General features: G+C 41.1%; 1 protein-coding gene across 11 annotated transcripts in view; it reads left to right on the top strand.

The window, feature by feature from the left end:
- The window catches only part of Srrm1 (serine and arginine repetitive matrix 1), a 34053-nt gene that overhangs the window by 2626 nt on the left and 11149 nt on the right, over positions 1 to 20278 (top strand). For 4 of the 11 annotated variants that reach the window (XM_055610772.1, XM_055610774.1, XM_055610771.1 and 1 more), the window contains exons 2-11: positions 2680 to 2769; positions 3024 to 3146; positions 5190 to 5360; positions 5811 to 5926; positions 7235 to 7438; positions 8474 to 8662; positions 8902 to 9021; positions 11455 to 11765; positions 18003 to 18083; positions 18472 to 18558. In XM_055610772.1, coding sequence (XP_055466747.1) covers positions 2680 to 2769; positions 3024 to 3146; positions 5190 to 5360; positions 5811 to 5926; positions 7235 to 7438; positions 8474 to 8662; positions 8902 to 9021; positions 11455 to 11765; positions 18003 to 18083; positions 18472 to 18558 — 1492 coding nt within the window. Of the gene's footprint in view, positions 1 to 2679; positions 2770 to 3023; positions 3147 to 3417; positions 3548 to 5189; positions 5361 to 5810; positions 5927 to 7234; positions 7439 to 8473; positions 8663 to 8901; positions 9022 to 11454; positions 11766 to 18002; positions 18084 to 18471; positions 18559 to 20278 lie in introns of those variants that run through there. The other 7 variants (XM_055610776.1, XM_055610777.1, XM_055610773.1 and 4 more) reach the window with 4 other exon arrangements.

Here is a 20278-nt window from a genome sequence, read left to right as displayed (position 1 = left end):
CACAGAGATTCCCCCGTCCCCGGCCTCTGCCTCCTGAATACTGGGATAGAAAGTGTGCTCCACATGCCAGCTCATTGCCCCTAATTTTGCATGAGAGGAAACATCCTTAGAGATAAGGTTGTATATTCTCAGACATAGTGGAGCAGTAGCAGAACTGACACGCTGTTACAAGCCCCCCCCCCCCCCGACAGGGTTTCTCTGTGTAGCCTTGGTTGCTGTACTCACTTGGTAGACCAGGAATTAAAGATGTGTGCATCACCTAGCTCAGGTTTTTTACCTTATCAGATAACTTAGGTTTTAAGACAGGGTCTCGTGCTGAAGCCCTGGCTATTGACCAGGCTGGTCTGCAACTCAGAGACCCTCCTGCCTCTGCCTCCTGAGTGCTGGGATTAGAGAGGTGTGGGGCACTATACCCAACCCAAAACTTTGTTGTCCTAAGGACTGTACTCAGGGCTCCGTACATGCCAGCTAAGTGCTCTTGCCATTCTGCTGTTGGTATTCTCACACCAAACAGCTTTCTTGATCACTCTCCAAGGAGCCGAAGCCGGTTAGCAAACCAGTCTGTAGAGTTCAGATCAGAACCAGTTACTTCCGTGTTTAATTGAGCCAGAGGAAGGATGAAATAAAAAACTGTGATGCCTTACTGCTCCGAGTTCTTTGGTGAAGTTAGGTTTTTATGTACTTAAAATTGTTGTTTGTTTGTTCCTTTGTTTTTCTCCAGACGTGGTCTAATTGTAGTCTAGGCTGTCCACAGATTTGCAAGTCTGACTTGAACCCTGATCCTCCGCTCTTGTCTTAAATTTAGTATTACAGGAGTACGCCACCTCACCTGGCTTTAAATTCATTAATTCATATTTTCTGTCCCTCTCCCACTATTCCTCCTTTTGTCTCTCCCTTTCCCATTTTTCTCTTCTTCTCTGAGACAGAATTGGTACCCCTAAATCAGTATGTAGTTGAGGATAACTTCTGGTCTTTGTTAAGTGCTTGGATTATAGGTGTGCCCCATGTTTTTTGATTTTGCCATACACCCCTTCCAACACACTGAATTTCCTGTATCTCTGTCAAACTGTAGAACTAAAGATGACCTTGAACTTCTGACTTTCCAAATTCCTAGTATACTAGAATTCAGGCATCACCATTCCTGATTTCTGTTGTGCTAGGATTAAAGCCAAGGCAGAGTGGGTAAACACTCTTGACACTGAAATATAGATCCCCATCCTCCAATTTTGGTCTTTTGATAGTATTTTGGGTTGTTGACTGGAACTTGATAATGTATAGCAGACTAACCTCTAATTTGCCACAATCCTTCTGCCTCTGTCTCTTCAAAATCTTAAAGTTGTAGCAACCTAAAGGATGCTCTTATTAGCACGGTAGTCTTGTATGTGGTGTTGCCCATCACATTAACAGATCTGCAAAAGCATACATGTCAAACTTAACATTGATTGTGGAGAGGGTATCTTACTCTGCTATTTTAAGGATGTATTTTTTAAAAGATTTATTTATTTTATGTATATGAACATTCTGTTTTCATGCACACCAGAAGAGGGAATCAGATTCCATTACAGGTGGCTGTGAGCCACCCATGTGGCTGCTGGGAATCGAACTCAGGAGGACCTCTGTAAGAGCAGCCACTGTTCTTAACTGCTGAGCCATCTCTCCAGCCCCAGGATGTATTTTTTTAATATTAAAATATAGATGCTTTATCTGTCAACTACTTTTAGAAAGGAACGTACAACTTACATCTGAATTTTAGTTAATGGTGTTTCTACTTGCTTGATTACTTTATCTTTGACTGTAAAAGTCACAGTCTTTATTTGCTATTAAAGCCTTTTACTTTGGATCTGGATTGATGGCTTAGACATAATGTAGACAAGATACAGACAAATATAAAACATTCCAGAAAACTAGAAGAGCTTTGTAATGTGGTAAAATGAACAAAGTAAGAAGAAATGTGTAATCACAGTGGGGAGGTAGACATATACCCTAAAAGTGAAGGAATTAGGCCATGTTATTGGCACATGCCTTCAGTCCCTGCACTCCTCCAAGCTGGTGGATCTCAGTGAGTTGGAGGCCATCCTGGTCTATATAGTGAGTTCTAGGCCAGCCAGTACTGAATAGTGAGATCCTTGGATGTGGGAGCTGGGAAGGGTAGGCAAACATAACTAAGTAAAATAAGTAAATGAGAATGTTACTTAAGGAAAAAAAATTTTAACACTACCATTTAACATTACCAGTATGGTGATTCAAGCTGTCACTTGAGAAACTGAGACAGGAAGGAAGATTGTTGTTAGTTTGGGGGCTGGCCTGGGCCAAAGAATGAAACTTAAGTTTTTGTTGTAAGTTTATTTTTCTTAAAGAAGGCTGGCAAAATGACTTGGTAGGTAAAGTTACCTGCTGTCGAGCTTGATGAACTGAGATCCGTTCCTGGGATCTTCATGTTGAAGGAGAGAGCCACTCTCCAAAGTCGTCCTCTGACCCCTGCATGTGTGCACTACCCTTCTGTTTTGTTTTGTTTTTTGAGCCAGGGTTTCTCTGTGTAGCCTTGTCTCTCCTAGAACCCACCCTGTAGACCAGGCTGGCCTTGAACTCAGAGAGATCTGCGTGTGCACTGTTTTTTAATTGAAAAAGAGAAGATAATTTTAATCTTGTATTCTTAGGCCATGTGTTTGCTTCCTTCAGGGAACAAGTGCGGAGCAGGATAATCGATTCAGCAACAAGCAGAAGAAACTCCTCAAGCAGCTGAAATTTGCAGAATGCCTAGAAAAAAAGGTATTCTGGGTGGGACTATTGCCTTTACAGCAATCGTTGCATTTTAAGCGTTGGGAGATGTACTGTAACTTGTGCGGAAAAAAAAAGTTCACAGTTGCACAGTTGTCGCCCTTTAGCCACCACATACACAGTACAACCCCCCCCCCCCAAAAAAATGAGCATGTTAGATAAAATTTTTTAAGTGTGCATAAGCTAAACGAAACATTTTTCTTACTGCAGTGAACTTGTACTTAATGGTTTGCATGTTTCATCAGGTGGACATGAGCAAAGTAAATTTGGAGGTTATAAAGCCTTGGATAACAAAAAGAGTAACTGAAATCCTTGGATTTGAAGATGATGTTGTGATTGAATTTATATTCAACCAGCTGGAAGTGAAGGTACTAACATACAGATGGCTCTTATTTCTGAATGTGACATGATTTGTGAATCTGTCTATGGAATACAAATGTAGAAGGAATATTTTACAATGTTTGTTGTGAAGAGAATTCACTTTGTAAACAACTGTTAAGGCTGGAACTTTAGTGAAGGTGCATAGTTTTGAAAGCTACACAGGTGAAAAATCAAACTTACTGTTTGTAATTTTGCTGTTACATGTTAAGTTACTTTGACAGCAATTTTCTAATGATAATGTGATTTATGATTTAAAAGGCCTGAACCAAAATGGAAGTTATTCCTTGCGTCTGAAGTATAGCACCATCACCTTATTAGGTCACAGCAGAGTGAGTGTCCCAATGTCGCTCTGACCCAACTCCCTTGATGACGCAGTGTGTGTTTGGAGGTGAGTTGTGTAAAGTGGCCGAACATCAACAACAACAACAAAAACACAAACAAGAGCAATTGGTAAAGCTGTGTACTGCTCTTTATAGCATTTGAGGTGGACATTATTTGAAGCATGAGGGGCGATTCTGCTTTGATTGGATGTTGTTTTAAAGAGCTAAAGTCTTAGCTGTAGTTACAAGTCAGCTGGTTACCAGTTAGACTCTAGGCACAGGATTTTGTTTATAGTTAAACTGCAGGCAGATGAATTGACAGTCCTGTTAAAGCCAGTTAACATAATTGTTCCTGTGATCCAATATGAAATACTACAAGATAATACATCTGATGTTTAAAAACATTTCTGTTATAACATAGTTTGCTATTTTGTCATGGCATCCCAAAGGACAGTAAAGATGTACCATATAACCTTTTGGTAAATATACCGATGTGAGTTTACTTTTCCATTACTCCTTTTCCCAAGAGTTCATGTTGAATTTTGACAGAACATTATCATTCCAACCAATAAGGTATTTCATTTTTAAAACAATGTTAATTATTTTGCTTTGAATGTTTTTAAAGACTTAATTTTAAGAAGGGACTTTATATTTAAGTATGTTTATTTCATTTAGAAACCAGAAACATGGGAGAATGTTTTTTAAATGCTTAATGGTAGATTTAATTGAAGAAATGCTTTACTGATTTGAATTTTAGTGCACTTTTAAAACCTAAATATCTGGTAGTAGTCCCCTTGTAGTGAGCATGAGATTAAAGTTTAGAACTTTTTAAACAATCTTTTCTTTTTTTGTGGTTGTGTACTCATTATTGCTTGTTCGTCTTTTGCAATTTAGATAAATGATATAACATTAAACTCAAGGTGGTTGAGTTGCAGTAGGGAGTCGGAAGCAAGCCAAGGGAACATCTTTCTCTACAGGGGACTTGGCGATTCCAAACCCCCAAGGTTCCAAGAAGAAACTGAAGACACCTGGAATCTGTACTTGCTTTGTGCTATTGAGCTGTGCTTGTTATACGGACCTTGTTGCTTGACCAACAGACCTAGTGTTTAAAAACCCAATTACTTTTTAGAAATCTTGACTTAGTTTTGTGGACAGTTGAGCATCTGTGGCATTGTTAGTAATAGGTTTTCATGTGCAGTCGTCAGGCTTCTAGCGTAGTCTTCAAAAGTTACAGAGTGCATGCATAACTTGTTAGTTCTTATAACTGAGCACTAGATACTAGATATTTTATAGAAAGTTACCTATAGTGTAAAGAGAACTGTTTATGTATGTTTTCAATTTCTTGTTGGGGCAAGTTTTTCAGCCAAGAAAATACTTTGTTAGTAAATGCAAGAATTTATAGATGACCCATGATTGTTTTAAAAGTTGATAACTATCTGAGGCCCACTAACAGCCAAACAGTCTAAATACTTAGGAAATCCACAAAGGCTGCTCTAGTGCTTTTGGTTCAGTGAGAGAAAATTTGATTATCTAGAAATAATATTACCAAGAAGCAACTAGGGGAAACTATTTTTAAAATAGTAGAGCATATATATGTATCTAAGCCCCTTATGGTAGACTTTTTTTTTTAAATACTAATTTAAATGAGTTTTAGGTTGGCTGGTTGGTTTCGGAGTAACCTGTTTTTCTTCCTGTCATGTCTTTTTGCAGAACCCAGATTCCAAAATGATGCAAATCAACCTGACTGGATTTTTGAATGGGAAAAATGCTAGAGAATTCATGGGAGAACTGTGGCCCCTGCTGTTAAGTGCACAAGAAAATATCGCTGGGATCCCTTCTGCTTTCTTAGAGTTGAAGAAGGAAGAAATAAAACAGAGACAAGTAATAATCCTTCTTATATTGACTTGAGAAATAGTATGTGGACTGATGGTTTACCTTAACTTTTGTTTGTTTTCTTTAAGATATTTTAACTTCTGTGATCTGGCCAGCCTTCGGCATTCTGTGAGATGTTTGCACATTGAGTTGTGGTTTACCACTCCTCCTTTGAATACTAGAGTGCTGTTTTCTCAGAAGCCAGTAACTGCCTCTGAGAAAGTGAATTTAACTTAAAAGAAATTTTAATGTATCTAAAAAGTATGGGCAAATTCTTACATAGGAAGTAATTATAAAGTTATAAGAGTTAGGTAGTAAACAATGTTATAACAGTAAGGTTGAGAACCTGTGAACGCGTCTGCAAGCCAAGACTGGTGAAATGGTAGTTATGACACCAGTGATAATCCAGCCCATGGCATTTGTATTGCCTGCTCTCAGCATTCAATTGTGTCCTTGTAGATTGAACAAGAAAAATTGGCATCTCTGAAAAAACAAGATGAAGATAAAGATAAGAGGGATAAGGAAGAAAAAGAAAGCAGCAGAGAAAAAAGGGAGCGGTCTCGCAGCCCCAGAAGGTATGGCATAACAGATGCAAAGACAGTGTTTTACAGGTGCCTTGGGTCTTAAAGAATGCCCTGGCAGAAGTTCCTCCAGTTAGAGGACTTGGGTGGCGAGCCTTGGGCCAAAGACATCTTTTATGTTGCTAGGCATTTTGGCACTTGTTTTATACAGCTACCCAGGAGGTTGAGGGGGGGTGGGGGGGGAGGGTGGCCTCTAGATCAGCCAAGGCAACTTTGTGATACTCTCAAAAAAAAAAAAAAAATCCTTTGTTTGAGACAGATCATTTGACTAAAATGATCACCTAATTTAGGTGAGTTACTCGCTCTTAAATAGAAATTTAGACTTCATATTCCTTTGCTTAAATAAAGCATTGGGATTTTTGTTGTTTGTATTCTGATTCTTTCCGTTTCCCTTTTATTAAAAATCTGCTTTGTTAGCATTCATATACTTACCTAATTCCTTGTTCTGCTTTTCTTAGATGATTGTACTGAACCCAAACTTCAGATCATTTATTTGTTTTCTTCTTTCTTCCAATGAGACTATTGTTAGGTTCACATTTTTAGATCCACGGTTCAGCTTCTACTATATTTGTGGTGAAAGGTGAGAGAATTCTATTAGGCTTTTCATTTTTAGGATTTTAAAAAATGAATCTGTGGGAATTTGTAAAGAAAGGAGGTAATATTTTGTTTTTTAGTTTGTGCTGAGGTCTAAAACCTACTCACAGCAGTGCCTCTAAGGCTGTTATGACCAGCAGTGGGCTAAGTCTGCTGTTGAACTTTAATACAAGTTTTAAAAAGTAATAAATAGTGAATTAGGTACACTACAGGTGAAAAGGAGAAAGGGCTCCCCAATAACTAGTCATCTTTTGCAGATTTGGCATTGCTGTCTTCTTCTGAAGAACGTACTGCTCGCATTGCCCATCCATTTTTCTGCATCTTGAGACTCTCCCTGATTATCTCTGATAAGAGCTGTCTGTACCTAAACCCTGTATTTTGGTAGAATCGATGTATTGTTGAGGAAATGGTTGCTTTAAGCTTTTTCGTCTCAGGTCTTTGAATGATCTCTGGGAATAGTTGAGAACCAACCCAAGCCAGTGCCTCTCTCTCTTAACTGGTACTTGAGGCTGTTACCTCTGTTTGCTTATCCTTCTAGTTCTCTCTGGCCTTTTCCCTCTCAAGTAGATGAAATGGATATCTTGTTTCCATGTGAAACTTCTCAGATACAGACAACAGTGGGTAACTTAAAAGATTAATCCTCGATTTTCCCTTTGTCTACTCCAAACCACTTTATTCAAAAATCTGAAAAAATTGCTTTCGTCCTAGACGCAAATCCAGATCTCCTTCCCCTAGAAGACGATCTTCCCCTGTCAGGAGAGAGAGAAAGCGCAGTCACTCTCGATCTCCCCGTCACAGAACCAAGAGCCGGAGCCCTTCCCCTGCCCCAGAAAAGAAGGAGAAATCTCCAGAGCTCCCAGAACCGTCAGTGAGAACGAAAGACTCTTCAGTACAGGAGGCCACGTCTACAAGGCACGTTCCTAAGATTGCATTACATAATCATGTTTTAGGCTTAAGTTTTAATGTTACAACGTTAGTGTGGGAAAATGGAGCCGAATTTACATACATTATATGGAAAATATAAGGGAAGTGCTGTAGAGGTGACTATTTGTCTGTTGGTATTGTTTCAAAATTTTTATCGATTGTGATTTGATTTTCCTACCCACTTGCCCATTATATTGTGGACAGATTCCTGTTTTAATTTGCTTCTGTTAACTGCGGTACAAAATACACCAAATTAAAGCCACTTTATCCCATTTCAATGGGATCCTCGTGTGCCCCATGGTTGCCTTAGGCTTGAGCATGATGTAGCTGCTGCACAACATGTCTCATAGTTCACAAGGCCGTGCAGCATGTATGACACTACATACACTGCAGCCCCTGCAGTTGTGGACACTCCACGCAGGACCCACAGTGGCTGCAGCTCGCTGTCCATAGATGGCACACGTGGTCAAGTAGCTAAAGGGTGCTGTCTTGGCTGGACCTTGTGTTTGTGGCCACAAGAAGTCTTTGCAGATTTTGAAAACTTTAAATTAAGGTGACCTGTATCTTAATTTATTAATATAATTTGTTAGTAGTGGGGGACAGGCCATTTTTTTGTAACATTTATTTATTTTATGTATATTGGTTCTCTGACTGCAAGTACACCTGGATGCCAGAAGAGGGCGTCAGGCCCCAGTATAGATAGATGGTTGTGAGCCAGCATGGTTGCTGGGAACACAGGACCTCAGGAAGAGCAGACAGTGCTCTTAACTACTGAACCATCTCTCCAGCCCCAACAGGTCACATTGTTAAGAGGTCACAATGTCACGCTGGCTCTCTTCTTCAACTTTCATGTGGGGTTCTAGGAAATTGAACTGTGGTGGTCGAGCTTGCACCATAAATACTAAAGGCAGCAATTTTGTTAGCCCTTGAAAACCCTTTAAAAAGAGAACCAGTTAATTCTGTTGTATTTGCTTAGGATTCTGAGAAGAGCAGGGGGAAAAAACCAAAATGTTATTTCCACAGTGACATCCTGAAAGCTCCCAAGCCAGAGCCTGTACCAGAGCCCAAAGAACCTTCTCCAGAAAAAAATTCCAAAAAGGAAAAGGAAAAGACCCGACCAAGATCCCGGTCACGTTCCAAATCACGGTCTCGGACCCGTTCTCGATCACCTTCTCATACTAGACCAAGGCGGCGACACAGATCCCGATCGAGGTGTGTGTACTCCTGGGACGGTGTACATTTTAGGCTGCCTGTGCTGATTTTCAAGGGAGAGTTGTAAATCGTGTCAGAGTGTCTTGCGAACAAAGATCGTTCTGCATTTACATGATGTCTGCTTTTTCTGTGTGCCATAAAAGTTTACCATCAGTGGAAGTAGTCACGGAGGTGGAATTTGTGTAAAGAAGGTCCTTGTTCTTGGTTTATTTGGGTTCTAATTCTATTTGTTGTGACAGATCGTACTCTCCTAGAAGGCGGCCAAGCCCAAGGAGGCGACCATCTCCTCGAAGAAGAACTCCACCAAGACGAATGCCTCCTCCACCAAGGCATAGGAGGAGTAGGTCTCCAGGGAGACGGTGAGACTTTCTTAGTGCTGGCCATGTCAGGGGATTCCTTGGTATATTTCAGGACTTATTTTTATTTATTTACTTTTGTCTACTGATAAAGACAGATCTCATAAGTATAGAGCATATCTTCTAACCATCCTGATGTACCTCAAGTGTGAACCTTTTTTAGCTATGGAAAATAGCTACACTGGGCAGTGATAGTGCACACCTTTAATCCCAGCACCCTGGAGGCAGAGGCAGGTGGAGCTCTGAATTCAAGGCCAGCCTGGTCTACAAAGCCAGTCCATGGCAGCCAGGGCTCCATAGAGAAACCCTGTCTTAGAAAACCGAAAATGGGCAAAACAAAACATCTAGTGTTGGGAAAGGAAGTCACTTCTTTTCTAGAGCTTCTGTGTTCGCCTTCTAAGATCTCATTAAAGTTCTACAGAAAAGAACTGCGGTCTAGCAGTGTGCCTCAGTTGGTAAGGTGCCTGCTATTTTTGCATGAAACCCTGGCTGTACTCCATAGTACTGTTCAGGCCAAGGGTGCTGGTTCCTATCTGTGATCCCAGCACACTGGAGGGAGGGGGAAACGGATTCGAAGTTGAGTCATCCTCTACATGGTACAATACACACACCCTTCGATTTTGCATGTGTATACACATAGAGTAACTTGTGCCTAGATGTCAGAGGGCAACTTTAGAGTCCATTTTCTCCTTTCTTTGGGTGCTTCTGGGAGATTAAACTTGGGTTACCAGGCTTGCGCATCAAGTACTTTTAGGGTGTCTTTATAAAAAGGTTTATTTTGAGCACCTGCAGAGGCCTCGGAATCCCTTGGAGCTGGATACAGGTGGTTGTGAGCCACCCGATCGTGCTGGGAACCGAACTTCTGGAGAGCTGCTCATGCTATAACTTTTAGACCATCCCTGCACCCTTTGTAATGGAACTTTGTAATAACTAGACAGATGTGACATCGAAGGAAAGTTCCCATAATTCTTTTCCTAGAGAGAGTAATTACTAGTAGTTAGCTGTAGTTGTGTTTGTGGCAGTTAGACATATATCTAATTCAGCCAATAGTACTAACTTGGTTTTGTTTTGTGTTGTTTTTTGTTTTTGTTGTTTTTCAAGACAGGGTTTCTCTGTGTAGCCTTGGCTGTCATGGACTTGCTTTGTATACTAGGCTAACCTTGAACTCAGAGCTATCCACCTGCCTCTGCCTCCCTGAGTGCTGGGATTACATGCGTGCACCACCATGCCTGGCTAGTACTAACTTGTTTTAAATAATTTGGAAATGTTTAAATTGCTTTACCATTCTAAAATGGGCATAAGATAAAACTTTAATCTTGGATATGTTATAACAATAAGATTGTACCTAACTTTACCCAAAGTAGAGGCCTGGTGTACAAGAGTTTTTCTGCTTTATTGATATGTTATCCAGGCGTGTTTTTCAAGTCTGCTTTGGATAGAACTTTTATGTCTGTTTTCTTCTGTTGCTGCTGGTTTAAGCAGGGCCTCACTCCAGCTGAGCATGTGCTCCACCTCTGAAGTATACTCCTAGCACTGGAAAAGTTGAGTTAATGTTCTTTATAGACAACTACACAAACTAGAAAATGGGAAATTACCCAGTAAGCTCCTTGAAGTTTTTTCTTTGCAGGTAGGACCCATACTTTAATAACAGCAACAACAGATATACTGTTCTTTGGGCATGTTAATGAGGGATCTATATTTAAACATGTAGAATTGCTGTTGCAGCTGGTGGACAGGACAGATGTTCTGTGTGGTGATCCGAGGCACCACACTTTTCAGATTGATCCTTCAGAGAGAAGTAATGCCAGTGCTCTTAGTACACTCTGAGGGAGACAGCAGTTTCCTACATTGGAGTTTGGCAAACATGTCACAGTAGTGTACACTAAATTCACGGTATTTTGCAGATTGTGTAAGATTCCCTTTCGGCTAGTTTTTAATCTCACACTTAAGGTAGGGTTTCTTTTTTTCAGGTTCTCAGGAAATCATCTGCCAAAGGTGAATTCTGCAGGTACACGTAATTGCAACAGAACTTAACCACAGATTTTGCCGCAGAATTCAAGAGGCCCCACTTCTAAGTTTATGTAGCTAAATGAATTTTAAATCTTGCACATATTTAGTGAAACTTAAAAAAGTTGCTTGACATCACTCTGAATGAGCAATACTCTCACCTCCAAAGTTCTGCAAACTCCATAACGCCAATATCACTCTTCAGCAGGCTGCTTGGTTACTGGATTATAGCCTTCACAGCTCAAACACAATCAGAATGAGTTATGTGTATTTAATCTCAGAAATAGCTGTTTCCTGTCCTAGGTTATGGTTTTGTTTCCAATCTTTTTGAAGTAATTTATGTACTTAGCTACATAAACTCAAAAGTTGGATAAGAAAATAGCTGTATTTCTGTGCATATTGTACATACTGTAACGTCATTCTTCTTAGGGATGCAGGTAGTGAAGTGAATGCTTTATCCCGCAGAAGGAGGCGTTCTTCCGCATCCCTGTCTGGAAGTAGCTCTTCATCCTCTTCATCTCGTTCCCGGTCGCCACCAAAGAAGCCTCCCAAGAGGACATCCAGCCCCCCTCGGAAAACACGTAGGTTATCGCCTTCAGCAAGTCCTCCAAGGCGAAGGCACCGGCCGTCATCTCCAGCAACTCCACCACCCAAAACTCGCCATTCCCCAACTCCTCAGCAGTCAAACCGTACAAGGAAAAGTCGTGTTTCTGTGTCTCCGGGAAGAACTTCGGGTAAAGGTACAAACACAAAAGCATTTTGTTCTCTTTGGCATCCAGGTCATCCCAGTTGTCCCCACCTAACTTCAGAAGCAGCTGAGCAGTACATTCTATGTGAAACTGTGAATTGGCTTTCTTTGGCTTTTCTGCTTTCTGTTCTCAGGACTTTGCTGGAGTGGGATTATATGTCAAGGTGGTTTGTTTTCTCAGTGCCCTCTGTGCGGGCAGGTGGCCCAGATCATTAGCTCAAGGCTGTATGAGTTGGAATAACAGATTGAAGTTTTATGTTCTTAATGCAAGGTTCATTCTATCACTCTGAGACAGTTAAATATTTCACCCTCCCTCCGCCACTTCTTAAGAAAGGCTTTTTGTTTGATACCTTATTTGAGGACTATGTGTTCTGTTATTCTTTTTGGTCACATTTATGCTCCCAGAGGAAGAACATGGTGTTCTTAAAGGCTGATTTGTTTTATTGATTAATGGGTGGATGGATTTAGGCAGGCAGGGTTCTTGGATGTTGTTCTTACTCTGGACAATAGATTAGTTTCTGAGGACTTGATAGCCTGTGATTGTGCCAGGAAGTAGAATTCTTGTCAGCCTGTGTTTTACTGGAGTTTGTTTACTAAACACATGTGGAGAAAAAAGATAGGGTCCATTCGAATGGTGACTTTGGTGCTAGGACTGGAGATGGAGATAACAGGAGTAGCCTGAAAGGTGAGTGGAGGGGGTGAGAGGATTGGGAAAGCTGCTGTAACAATTGGGACTTTCGAGAGTGGCATTCTGAATTTTGAGCCCATTGACTGCCCAAGGGCGCACCATGAGGCCTAGCCTACCTGTGCCTTTGTTAGCACTGGGAGTGCTCAGTGGGCAGAGGACGCGCTAAGAATTGCAAACCAAAAAGGTCAAAGTGCAAATCAGTTTTTAATTTTAACATCAAGTTCATTCAGTAATGAAGTAAGACGCGGTTATTTCAGACAGCTTTTGTTTGTAGCATTGTGTTACTTGACACAAAAACGAGCCTCTCTGAGTCCATCACCGTGTCTTAATCTAATGTTCGCTGCTCTAGCTTAGTTGTCTTTTCCTTTGACTTTATACTCGTGAATATTTCTTGTGTTTAGATCTAGAAAGCTCTCTGGGGAGTAAGTGTTCCCACTTATTTTGGGAAAATGCATGTTTTTTTGTTTTGTTTTGTGTTTGTTTTTTTTTTTTTAATTTAGAGTATACAGAATTATTTTAAACTCCCTGAATGGAATGAGTTAACTGTTAAAATAGGGCTGTTGTTTCATTAGTTACCTTTTCATGAGCTGCACAGGTGCCAGGCTCTAGTTTTGACGCATGTCTTGTACGTGTGTGAAATAGTTGCATTCAGGAGACGCTCGTGTGGGGAACAGAGACTAGTTTGTGTTCTGTCTCGAGGGGGTCAAGCTTCCTTAGGGCAGACACAGTGTGCAGCTTAGTCTTTTTTATATCCATGGAAGCCCAAGATTGGTTGTGGAAGTGACCCTTGTATTAGAATTTGAGAGCTAGAAAAGACCTTTTGTCAGGTTCTTGGGTTAAGTGACTTAGCCAAGGTCAACTAGTTAGGAAAAGAAGTTAAGCATTCTGTGAGAATTGTCAAATTGCTACCTCCAGATGCCTGATGACTAGGGAGGTAGTTGAAGGGTAGAATGAAGTCCTTTGCCTTTTTCTACTAGGTACTGTAATTTCAGAAATACCCACGTTGGGGTCTCTGGATGTGTAGGAGTATGGTACTGCTGTAATGTAACAGCTCCTGTTCCTGTTTTGTAGAGCAGCTGTTTATTGGGGATCTTAGGACCTGTTGTTGATAATGGGCTGGTGAAATGAGAGTAAGGAAAGAAAAGTGGGGGGATTTAGAGTGCAGTTTACAGTCCCATCTGAGGATGTTTGCAGGAACTTTGAAACAGTCATGACCTGGGTACTGCATGAATGTGTTCCTTAGTCAAGTGTCCTGGCACAGCCTGTTTGTACCTTGTAAATCAGCTAAACTATAAATTTATGCTCTGTGGATACTTATTATTTTACTATTCCTGGTTTCAGTATCTTAACTTTACAAGTTATCTTTTAAGCAATCTAAGATTAATAATTAACAGGACTGTTGGAACCCTTTAAAATTTTGGCTTCAGAGTTGTTCTCTTGGATTTCTGACTTTATGCTAGAATGATTTGCCCCTTGAATTCTTTTTTTGTTTTGTTTTTTGAGACAGGGTTTTTGTCAGTCCTGGACTCTTTGTAGTCCAGGCTAACTTAAACTCATAGAGATCTATCTGCCTGCTTTTGCTGAGACTGAAGGCGTGTGTTACCACACCCAGCAAATTCTTGAAACACTGTTAACATAGCATAGTAAATAAAAGGAAAAAAAATCTCATTTAGAAAAATACAGAAACTGGAAAGACTTGTAATAATGCTTTAACTCAAGAGTAGGATAAAGTAAATGCTATTAATACTATGAAAGGCTATTTTAGTTAAGCTTTTAATGAGACGTTAAGTCAGGATGAACTCTCCCATGTGTTTATTCACAGTTTAACAAAATATGTAATGTTGGATAGATGTGATGGGGTACCACACCCCCGAGTCAGGGTTTCTCTGTGTGGCAGTTCCTGGAACTCACTCTGTAATCCAGTCTGGCCTGAGCTCAGAAATAGACCTGCCTCTGCCTCTGCTTCCCAAGTGTTCTGGGATTAAAGGCATGCTTCCACCACTACCTGCCGTTAATGTACTATAATTCTAGTATTACATAGCCAGTTTGAGGTCAGGCAGTACTGTGACTTTGTCTCAAGAGATATAAAAGCAGTATTACAGTTTAGTTATTTATTCAGCAGACATATACACCAACTGTCTTATAGGAATAATCACCACATTGTTTTATGTTTCTTAGGTAAATGCCTTCTTACAACCAGTCAAGCTACCTACTGGTTTTAAATTTTGATCTCTGAGATAGTAATTTTGACGTGGGGGGTTGCCTTTTGTTTTGTTGTTGTTTTAAAATATAATTAATTTTATTTTATGTGTATTGATGTAGGGGTGTCAGACCATCTGGAACTAGAGTTATAGACATTTGCAAGCAGCCATGTGGGTGCTGGGAGTTGAACTCAGGTCTTTTGGAAGAGCAGACAGTGCTCTTAACCACTTTGCCATCTGTCCAGCCCTGCTTTTTGTTTTTTTGAGACATGATTTCTACATGTAATAGCCCTAGCTGTCCTGGACTCATAGACCAGGCTGGCCTCAAACTCATAAGAACTAGCACCTTCCTCACTTTGTAGACCAGGCTAGCCTTAAACTCACAGAGATCTGCCTGCCTCTGATGGGATTAAAGGCTATGCCGCCTTTTTGTTTGTTTGGTTTGGTTTGGTTTTGATTTTGGTTTTATAATAAAGTTTTGGGAATGGGGTCTTTAATGTAGGCTGGCAATCCTGTCTCGGCCTCCTATATGTTGGGGTTTTTAAAAATATGTATGGTCTGTGGTAGGGCATATACACAACAATACAGGTGTCTATGGGCCAGAAGAGACATCAGCTCTGGAGCTAGAGTTACAGTTGGCTGTGAGCACTCATGTGCTGCACACCAAACTGTGCTGTTGACCACTGAGCATCACTACGCCCAGTTCAGTGGTTTAGCCAAATAATGTTGGTTGGTAGTTAACTCCCAAGAATATAGCTCAAGGATACAGGGCTTGCTTACTGTGTGTAAGATTACAATATAGTAATTTCCTCTATGAGGATGAGGTTGAAGTATTAGACTACCAGGTCTCATATCTACTACCCTGTAGTCTATAATAGAACTCAGAATATTAAGATATAACTGTATTCTGATCAGATATCCTATCAATTCATTACCATATAAAACAGGTAAAAAAAAACTCCCAAGGGATGGCCTTGTGGGTTTGTTTCTTAGAAGGGCCTTTGCAAATGGCTTTTGTAGTTGATTCATGGTAAAAGTAATGATTCTATTTTTATATACTTGGTTTTGATTGTGTTTAAGATTTATTTTGCTGGCCAGTGGTAGTGTACACCTTTACAGCACTAGGTAGGAAAGCAGAAGTATCTCTGTGAATTTGAGGACAGCCAGGGCTACTTGAAAAATCCCTGGAAAAACAAACAAAAGATTTCTTTTACATTCATGGGGGTTTGCCTGCATGTCAAAGCGCGAGCACCCCATGTGTTTCTGGTGTCCACAACTCAGAAGACTTCAGATCCCCTGGAAGTAGAGTTAAAGCTGTTGTGTGGGTACTAGGAACCAAACCCAGGTCCTCTGCAAAAGTAGCAAGTGCTCTTAACAATGGCTGTACCATCTGTCCAGCCCCATGGATGGTTCTAAGGAAAGAGAAAATGGTTGTTGAGATCAGTGCCCTAAACACAGAATCTTGGGTTCCTATTCTCAGTTTGTTCAGCTGTCTCTGTGTTTCTGACTGTGGCAATGTCATTTTATTTCAAGCCTCAGAAGAACTCTTGTAAAAATGGGACACTTGGGAGGCAGAGGGAGGAGGCTCTCTGAATGAGAGCAGCCTGGTCTGCAAAGCAAGTCCAGGATAGCCAAGGCTACACAGAGAAACCCTGTCTTGAAAACAAACAAACAAAAAAATGGGCCATAAGAGTGAATAGAATTTTATTTTAGCTACAGTATACATTTTTGAGCTGAGTGTTGTGGTGCACACCTATAATCCCAACACTCTTTAGGAAGGCAGATCTCTGTGAATTCAAGGCCAGCCTGGTCTGCAAAACGAGTCCAGGACAGCCAAGGCTCCACAGTGAAGCCTGTCTCAAAAAAACTAGAAAAAAAAAAAAAAAGATTAACAGTATACGTTTTTGGGTGTGGTGCCTCATGTCTATCGTCTCAGGTCTCTGGAATCTGAAAAGGATTGCTGTGAACTTGAGGCCTGCCAGCACTACAGAGTGAGGCCTGTCTCAAAGCAAAACCCTTGGTATATAAGACACGGGAAGTTTTCAAAAGGAGTGCCGTAATTGTCCAGTTAATGTGAGGTCATTGGGTGGCTCCCTGTTCGCACCAGAGTGGTCCTAGCTTAGAAAACTTTTCCTTTCTCCTTTCTCTCCCATGGGAGCTTAAACCCAGGGTCTCACTAGGCAAGCACTCTTGAGGTACAGCACCAACCCCCTTTCCTTTTTCTCATCCTTTGGAAAGAGCCCTTCATTCAGCCTTACTATATTTTTAAATTATTTTTTTATTGATTACATTTTATTCACTTTGTCTCCCAGCTATAGCCCCCTCCATTATCCCCTCTTAATCCCACCTCAGCCTTAGTATTTAAAGTTATTATAACCTCCTTTGTATGGTGAAGAATATATGGAGCATAAGAAGCTTTTGGCCTATTGGTTAGGTAGTCATTCTTTTCCAGACCACTTACCTTTCCCTATGTGAATTTTATTTTAAAAAGCTGAGCAAGTGTAAGTTCTCTAAGGAAAATTGAGAAGACTGGCAGTGGGAGGGGCTAGGAGCAAGGAATCCCCTCATCTATCTTTGTTTTCTTCTGGTGGCTGGTATCCTACCAAAGGTGTCTTGCCAAACAAGTGTTCTGCTGCTGAGCAACATCCCAGCTCTATTTGCTCCACTTAATGACACTGGCTAGGTTCTCCTGTTGGTTGTCTTGGGAAAAGCTCAAGATTTGAAACTGGTTGCTCAAGGTTTTTTAAATTACTACTATTTTATTAAATTATACATAATTTGTGCCTGTGTGCAAGCATGCATATCCGGTAGACGTGTATAAGTCAGGGCAAAAACAAATTTATGTGTAAGTGGGAGTTGGGTCAAGTGCTCTTGTAGGCCAGAGGCATGAGAGTCCTTGGAATAGGATCACAGGTGTTTGTGAGCCACCAATGTGGGAACCCAGCTCCTCTCCTACAAAAGCAGGGTTCAAGCTCGACCACTGAGCCAGGCCTCCAATCCCTAGAGGGCAACATCTAAGGATCTTTGTACACGTTGGTTCTCCTCTTCTACTGTGCTGGCCCACAAACAGACTTCCTGGCCATTGTTTCATCTTCACCTCCCACCATGCTGTAGGAGTACTGGGGTTACAGGTGCATTATGCTGTGTCGAGCTGTTTTATCTCATGGGCTTTGAGGAATCAAGTCAAGGTTCTTGCTAGCCCTGCTGAACAAGTTTTTGAAGTTTTCCATGTTTAAATATTAGGTAACGTTTTTCATGTGCCTAGTCAGACCGATTTTGTATTATTAAAACATGGTTCTTTTTATTGTGTATGAAGGTTGTTTTCTTCACTTGTTTTTAGTGACAAAACATAAAGGTACTGAGAAAAGAGAGTCACCTTCACCAGCACCCAAGCCTCGGAAAGTAGAGTTGTCTGAATCTGGTAAGTTGTCATGATTTTCTAGAGGTCGGTTTTTTCTTTCTGTATTTGATTTTTTTCCTGGAGTTGGAGATTGATTGTACAGGGCACTGCAGTGAAGAGCTGGAAGTGACATCACACAGACAACTTGAGATTCCCAGTTCCAGCATTTAAGTGTGCTCTATTGGATTATTTCACACACCTAAACCTCTTGTTCTTCTGTATTTGGGCATAATTCTGGGTTTTGACAGCTAGTGAAATGTTGGCAGAGACCATGCTCTCCCAGCATGACTGGTAGTGACTAGGTTAATACACAGTAGTAGGTAGAGGTTTGAGTGCCTGTTTCATGTTGGGTTGTCTCATTACCCGAGTGTAACTAAAGGAACACTCTCTAAACACCTCCATCTTTCAGAAGAGGACAAAGGCAGCAAGATGGCTGCAGCTGACTCTGTGCAACAGAGGCGACAGTACAGACGGCAGAACCAGCAGTCTTCATCTGGTATGGACAAGAGAGTGCTTTCCACCTCCACACTGTTGTAACCCCACCACTCGGGAGTTAGGCGGAGGCAGGAGAGTTCCTGTGGTGTGTGAGGCCAGGGAGGGCTGCACAGTGAGAGCCCCAGAGAAGCCTGTGACATTAGCATTTGGGAAGAGGAAGCAGGAGGTCAGAAGTTGAGTTATTGGCTACATGTTGAGTTCGTGAGACCCTGCCCCCATTACCACCACTTTTTTTTTTGGTTGTTGCTTGTTTTACCTATGTGTTTGTCTGGTGGCCCCCAAGGAGGCCAGAGGAGGGCATCATATCCATTGGGATCTGAAGTTATAGACATTATGAGTTACCATGTGGGTGCTGGGAATTAAACTGGACCTCTGGAAGAGCAGTCATCTCTCTTAACTGCAGAGCATCTCTGCAGTCCAAAGACTCTGCTTCTGAATATGCATGTCTTTGGAGGATGTGTTTGGCCCATCTTAGTTCTTTGTATCAGTTGGCCTGTATCATTCTTTTTTAAGCCCTTAAAAATTTCTAGGTTGTTAAAGTAATCTGGCTAGGAACCTGACTCTATGGTATTGTACAGCTTTCTGTGTGCAAAGCCGTAGGCCTTATTCCCAGCATTATTAAAAATAAGGAAATTGCCTGGATGGTGATGGCACGTGACTTTAATCCCAGCGCTCAGAAGAAGGCAGGTGGCTCTCTGATTTGGAGGCTAGCCTGGTCTACAGAGTGAGTTCCAGGACAGCCAAGGCCATATAGAGAAACCCTGTCTCAAAAAACAAACAAAACAAAAGGTAATTGACCTAGAGTATGATAGTAAAACAAAATAAAATTGGAAAACTAATTTATTCCCTAACATTCTAGTCTGCCCCTTTAAGGTTTTCTGAGATTTTGTTTTATATATGTAGGGGTCTGTGGTTTAGAACATTCCACTAGTTTTTGCTAGTGGCTTTTTTTTTTTTTTTTTTTTTTTTTTTTTTTTTTTTAAGACAGGTCTCACTATGTAGCCAAGGCTTACCTGGAATTAACTATGTGGACCCAATTGACCTTGAACTGGGTCTTGAACTAACTGTTTCTTCCTGTTGAGTGCTAAGATTAAAGGTGTATGCCACCCTGCCCGGCTTGTGAATATACTACCGTTTGTTTGGAGGTGGTTTTGTTTGCTTTGGTTTTTGGTCAGTTGCCTTTTGGTGGGCATTAAGGCTGCTTGTAGGTTTTTTGTTTGTAATAATAGGCTAATGAACTTTTCAGATAATTCTAGTTGTTAGATTAAAAAGAGAGGGAACAGAAGCCTAATATTTAAGCCAGATGTTCTCTTCTTGCATTGCTCTAGTTTTGTGTGGGTTTGGTTTGGTTTGGTTTGGTTTTGAGGCAGGGTCTCATGTAGTCCAGGCTTGCCTTGAACTTGTCCAGATGACTGGTCTTTTTACTCCACCTCCTCAGTGTTGAAATTACGGCTTTGCACCACTGCACCCAGTTGATGCAGTACTGGGGATGGGTCCCGGAGGAGGCCAGAAGAGGCCATTGGATCCATTGGGATCTGGAGTCACAGGCATGAGCCACCATGTGGGTGCTGGGAGCACTCTGCTAACAGCCATAGCCCCCCTCAAGTTGCTATGCTTATATTTTCTATTTCAAGTGACTTATTGAGGTTTTTCTTCTGCTGCTGGGTTGTAACCCAGGGCCTGCTCGTGCTAGGTGTGTGTACTACCACTGAATTGCACGT

The sequence above is a fragment of the Psammomys obesus genome, unplaced genomic scaffold, assembly GCF_907164565.1.
Source record: "Psammomys obesus unplaced genomic scaffold, mPsaObe1.curated_primary_1811, whole genome shotgun sequence".
Lineage (NCBI taxonomy): Eukaryota > Metazoa > Chordata > Mammalia > Rodentia > Muridae > Psammomys > Psammomys obesus.
The sequence above is the reverse complement of the archived record's forward strand: the minus strand, read 5'-3'. Positions and strand labels throughout refer to the sequence as shown.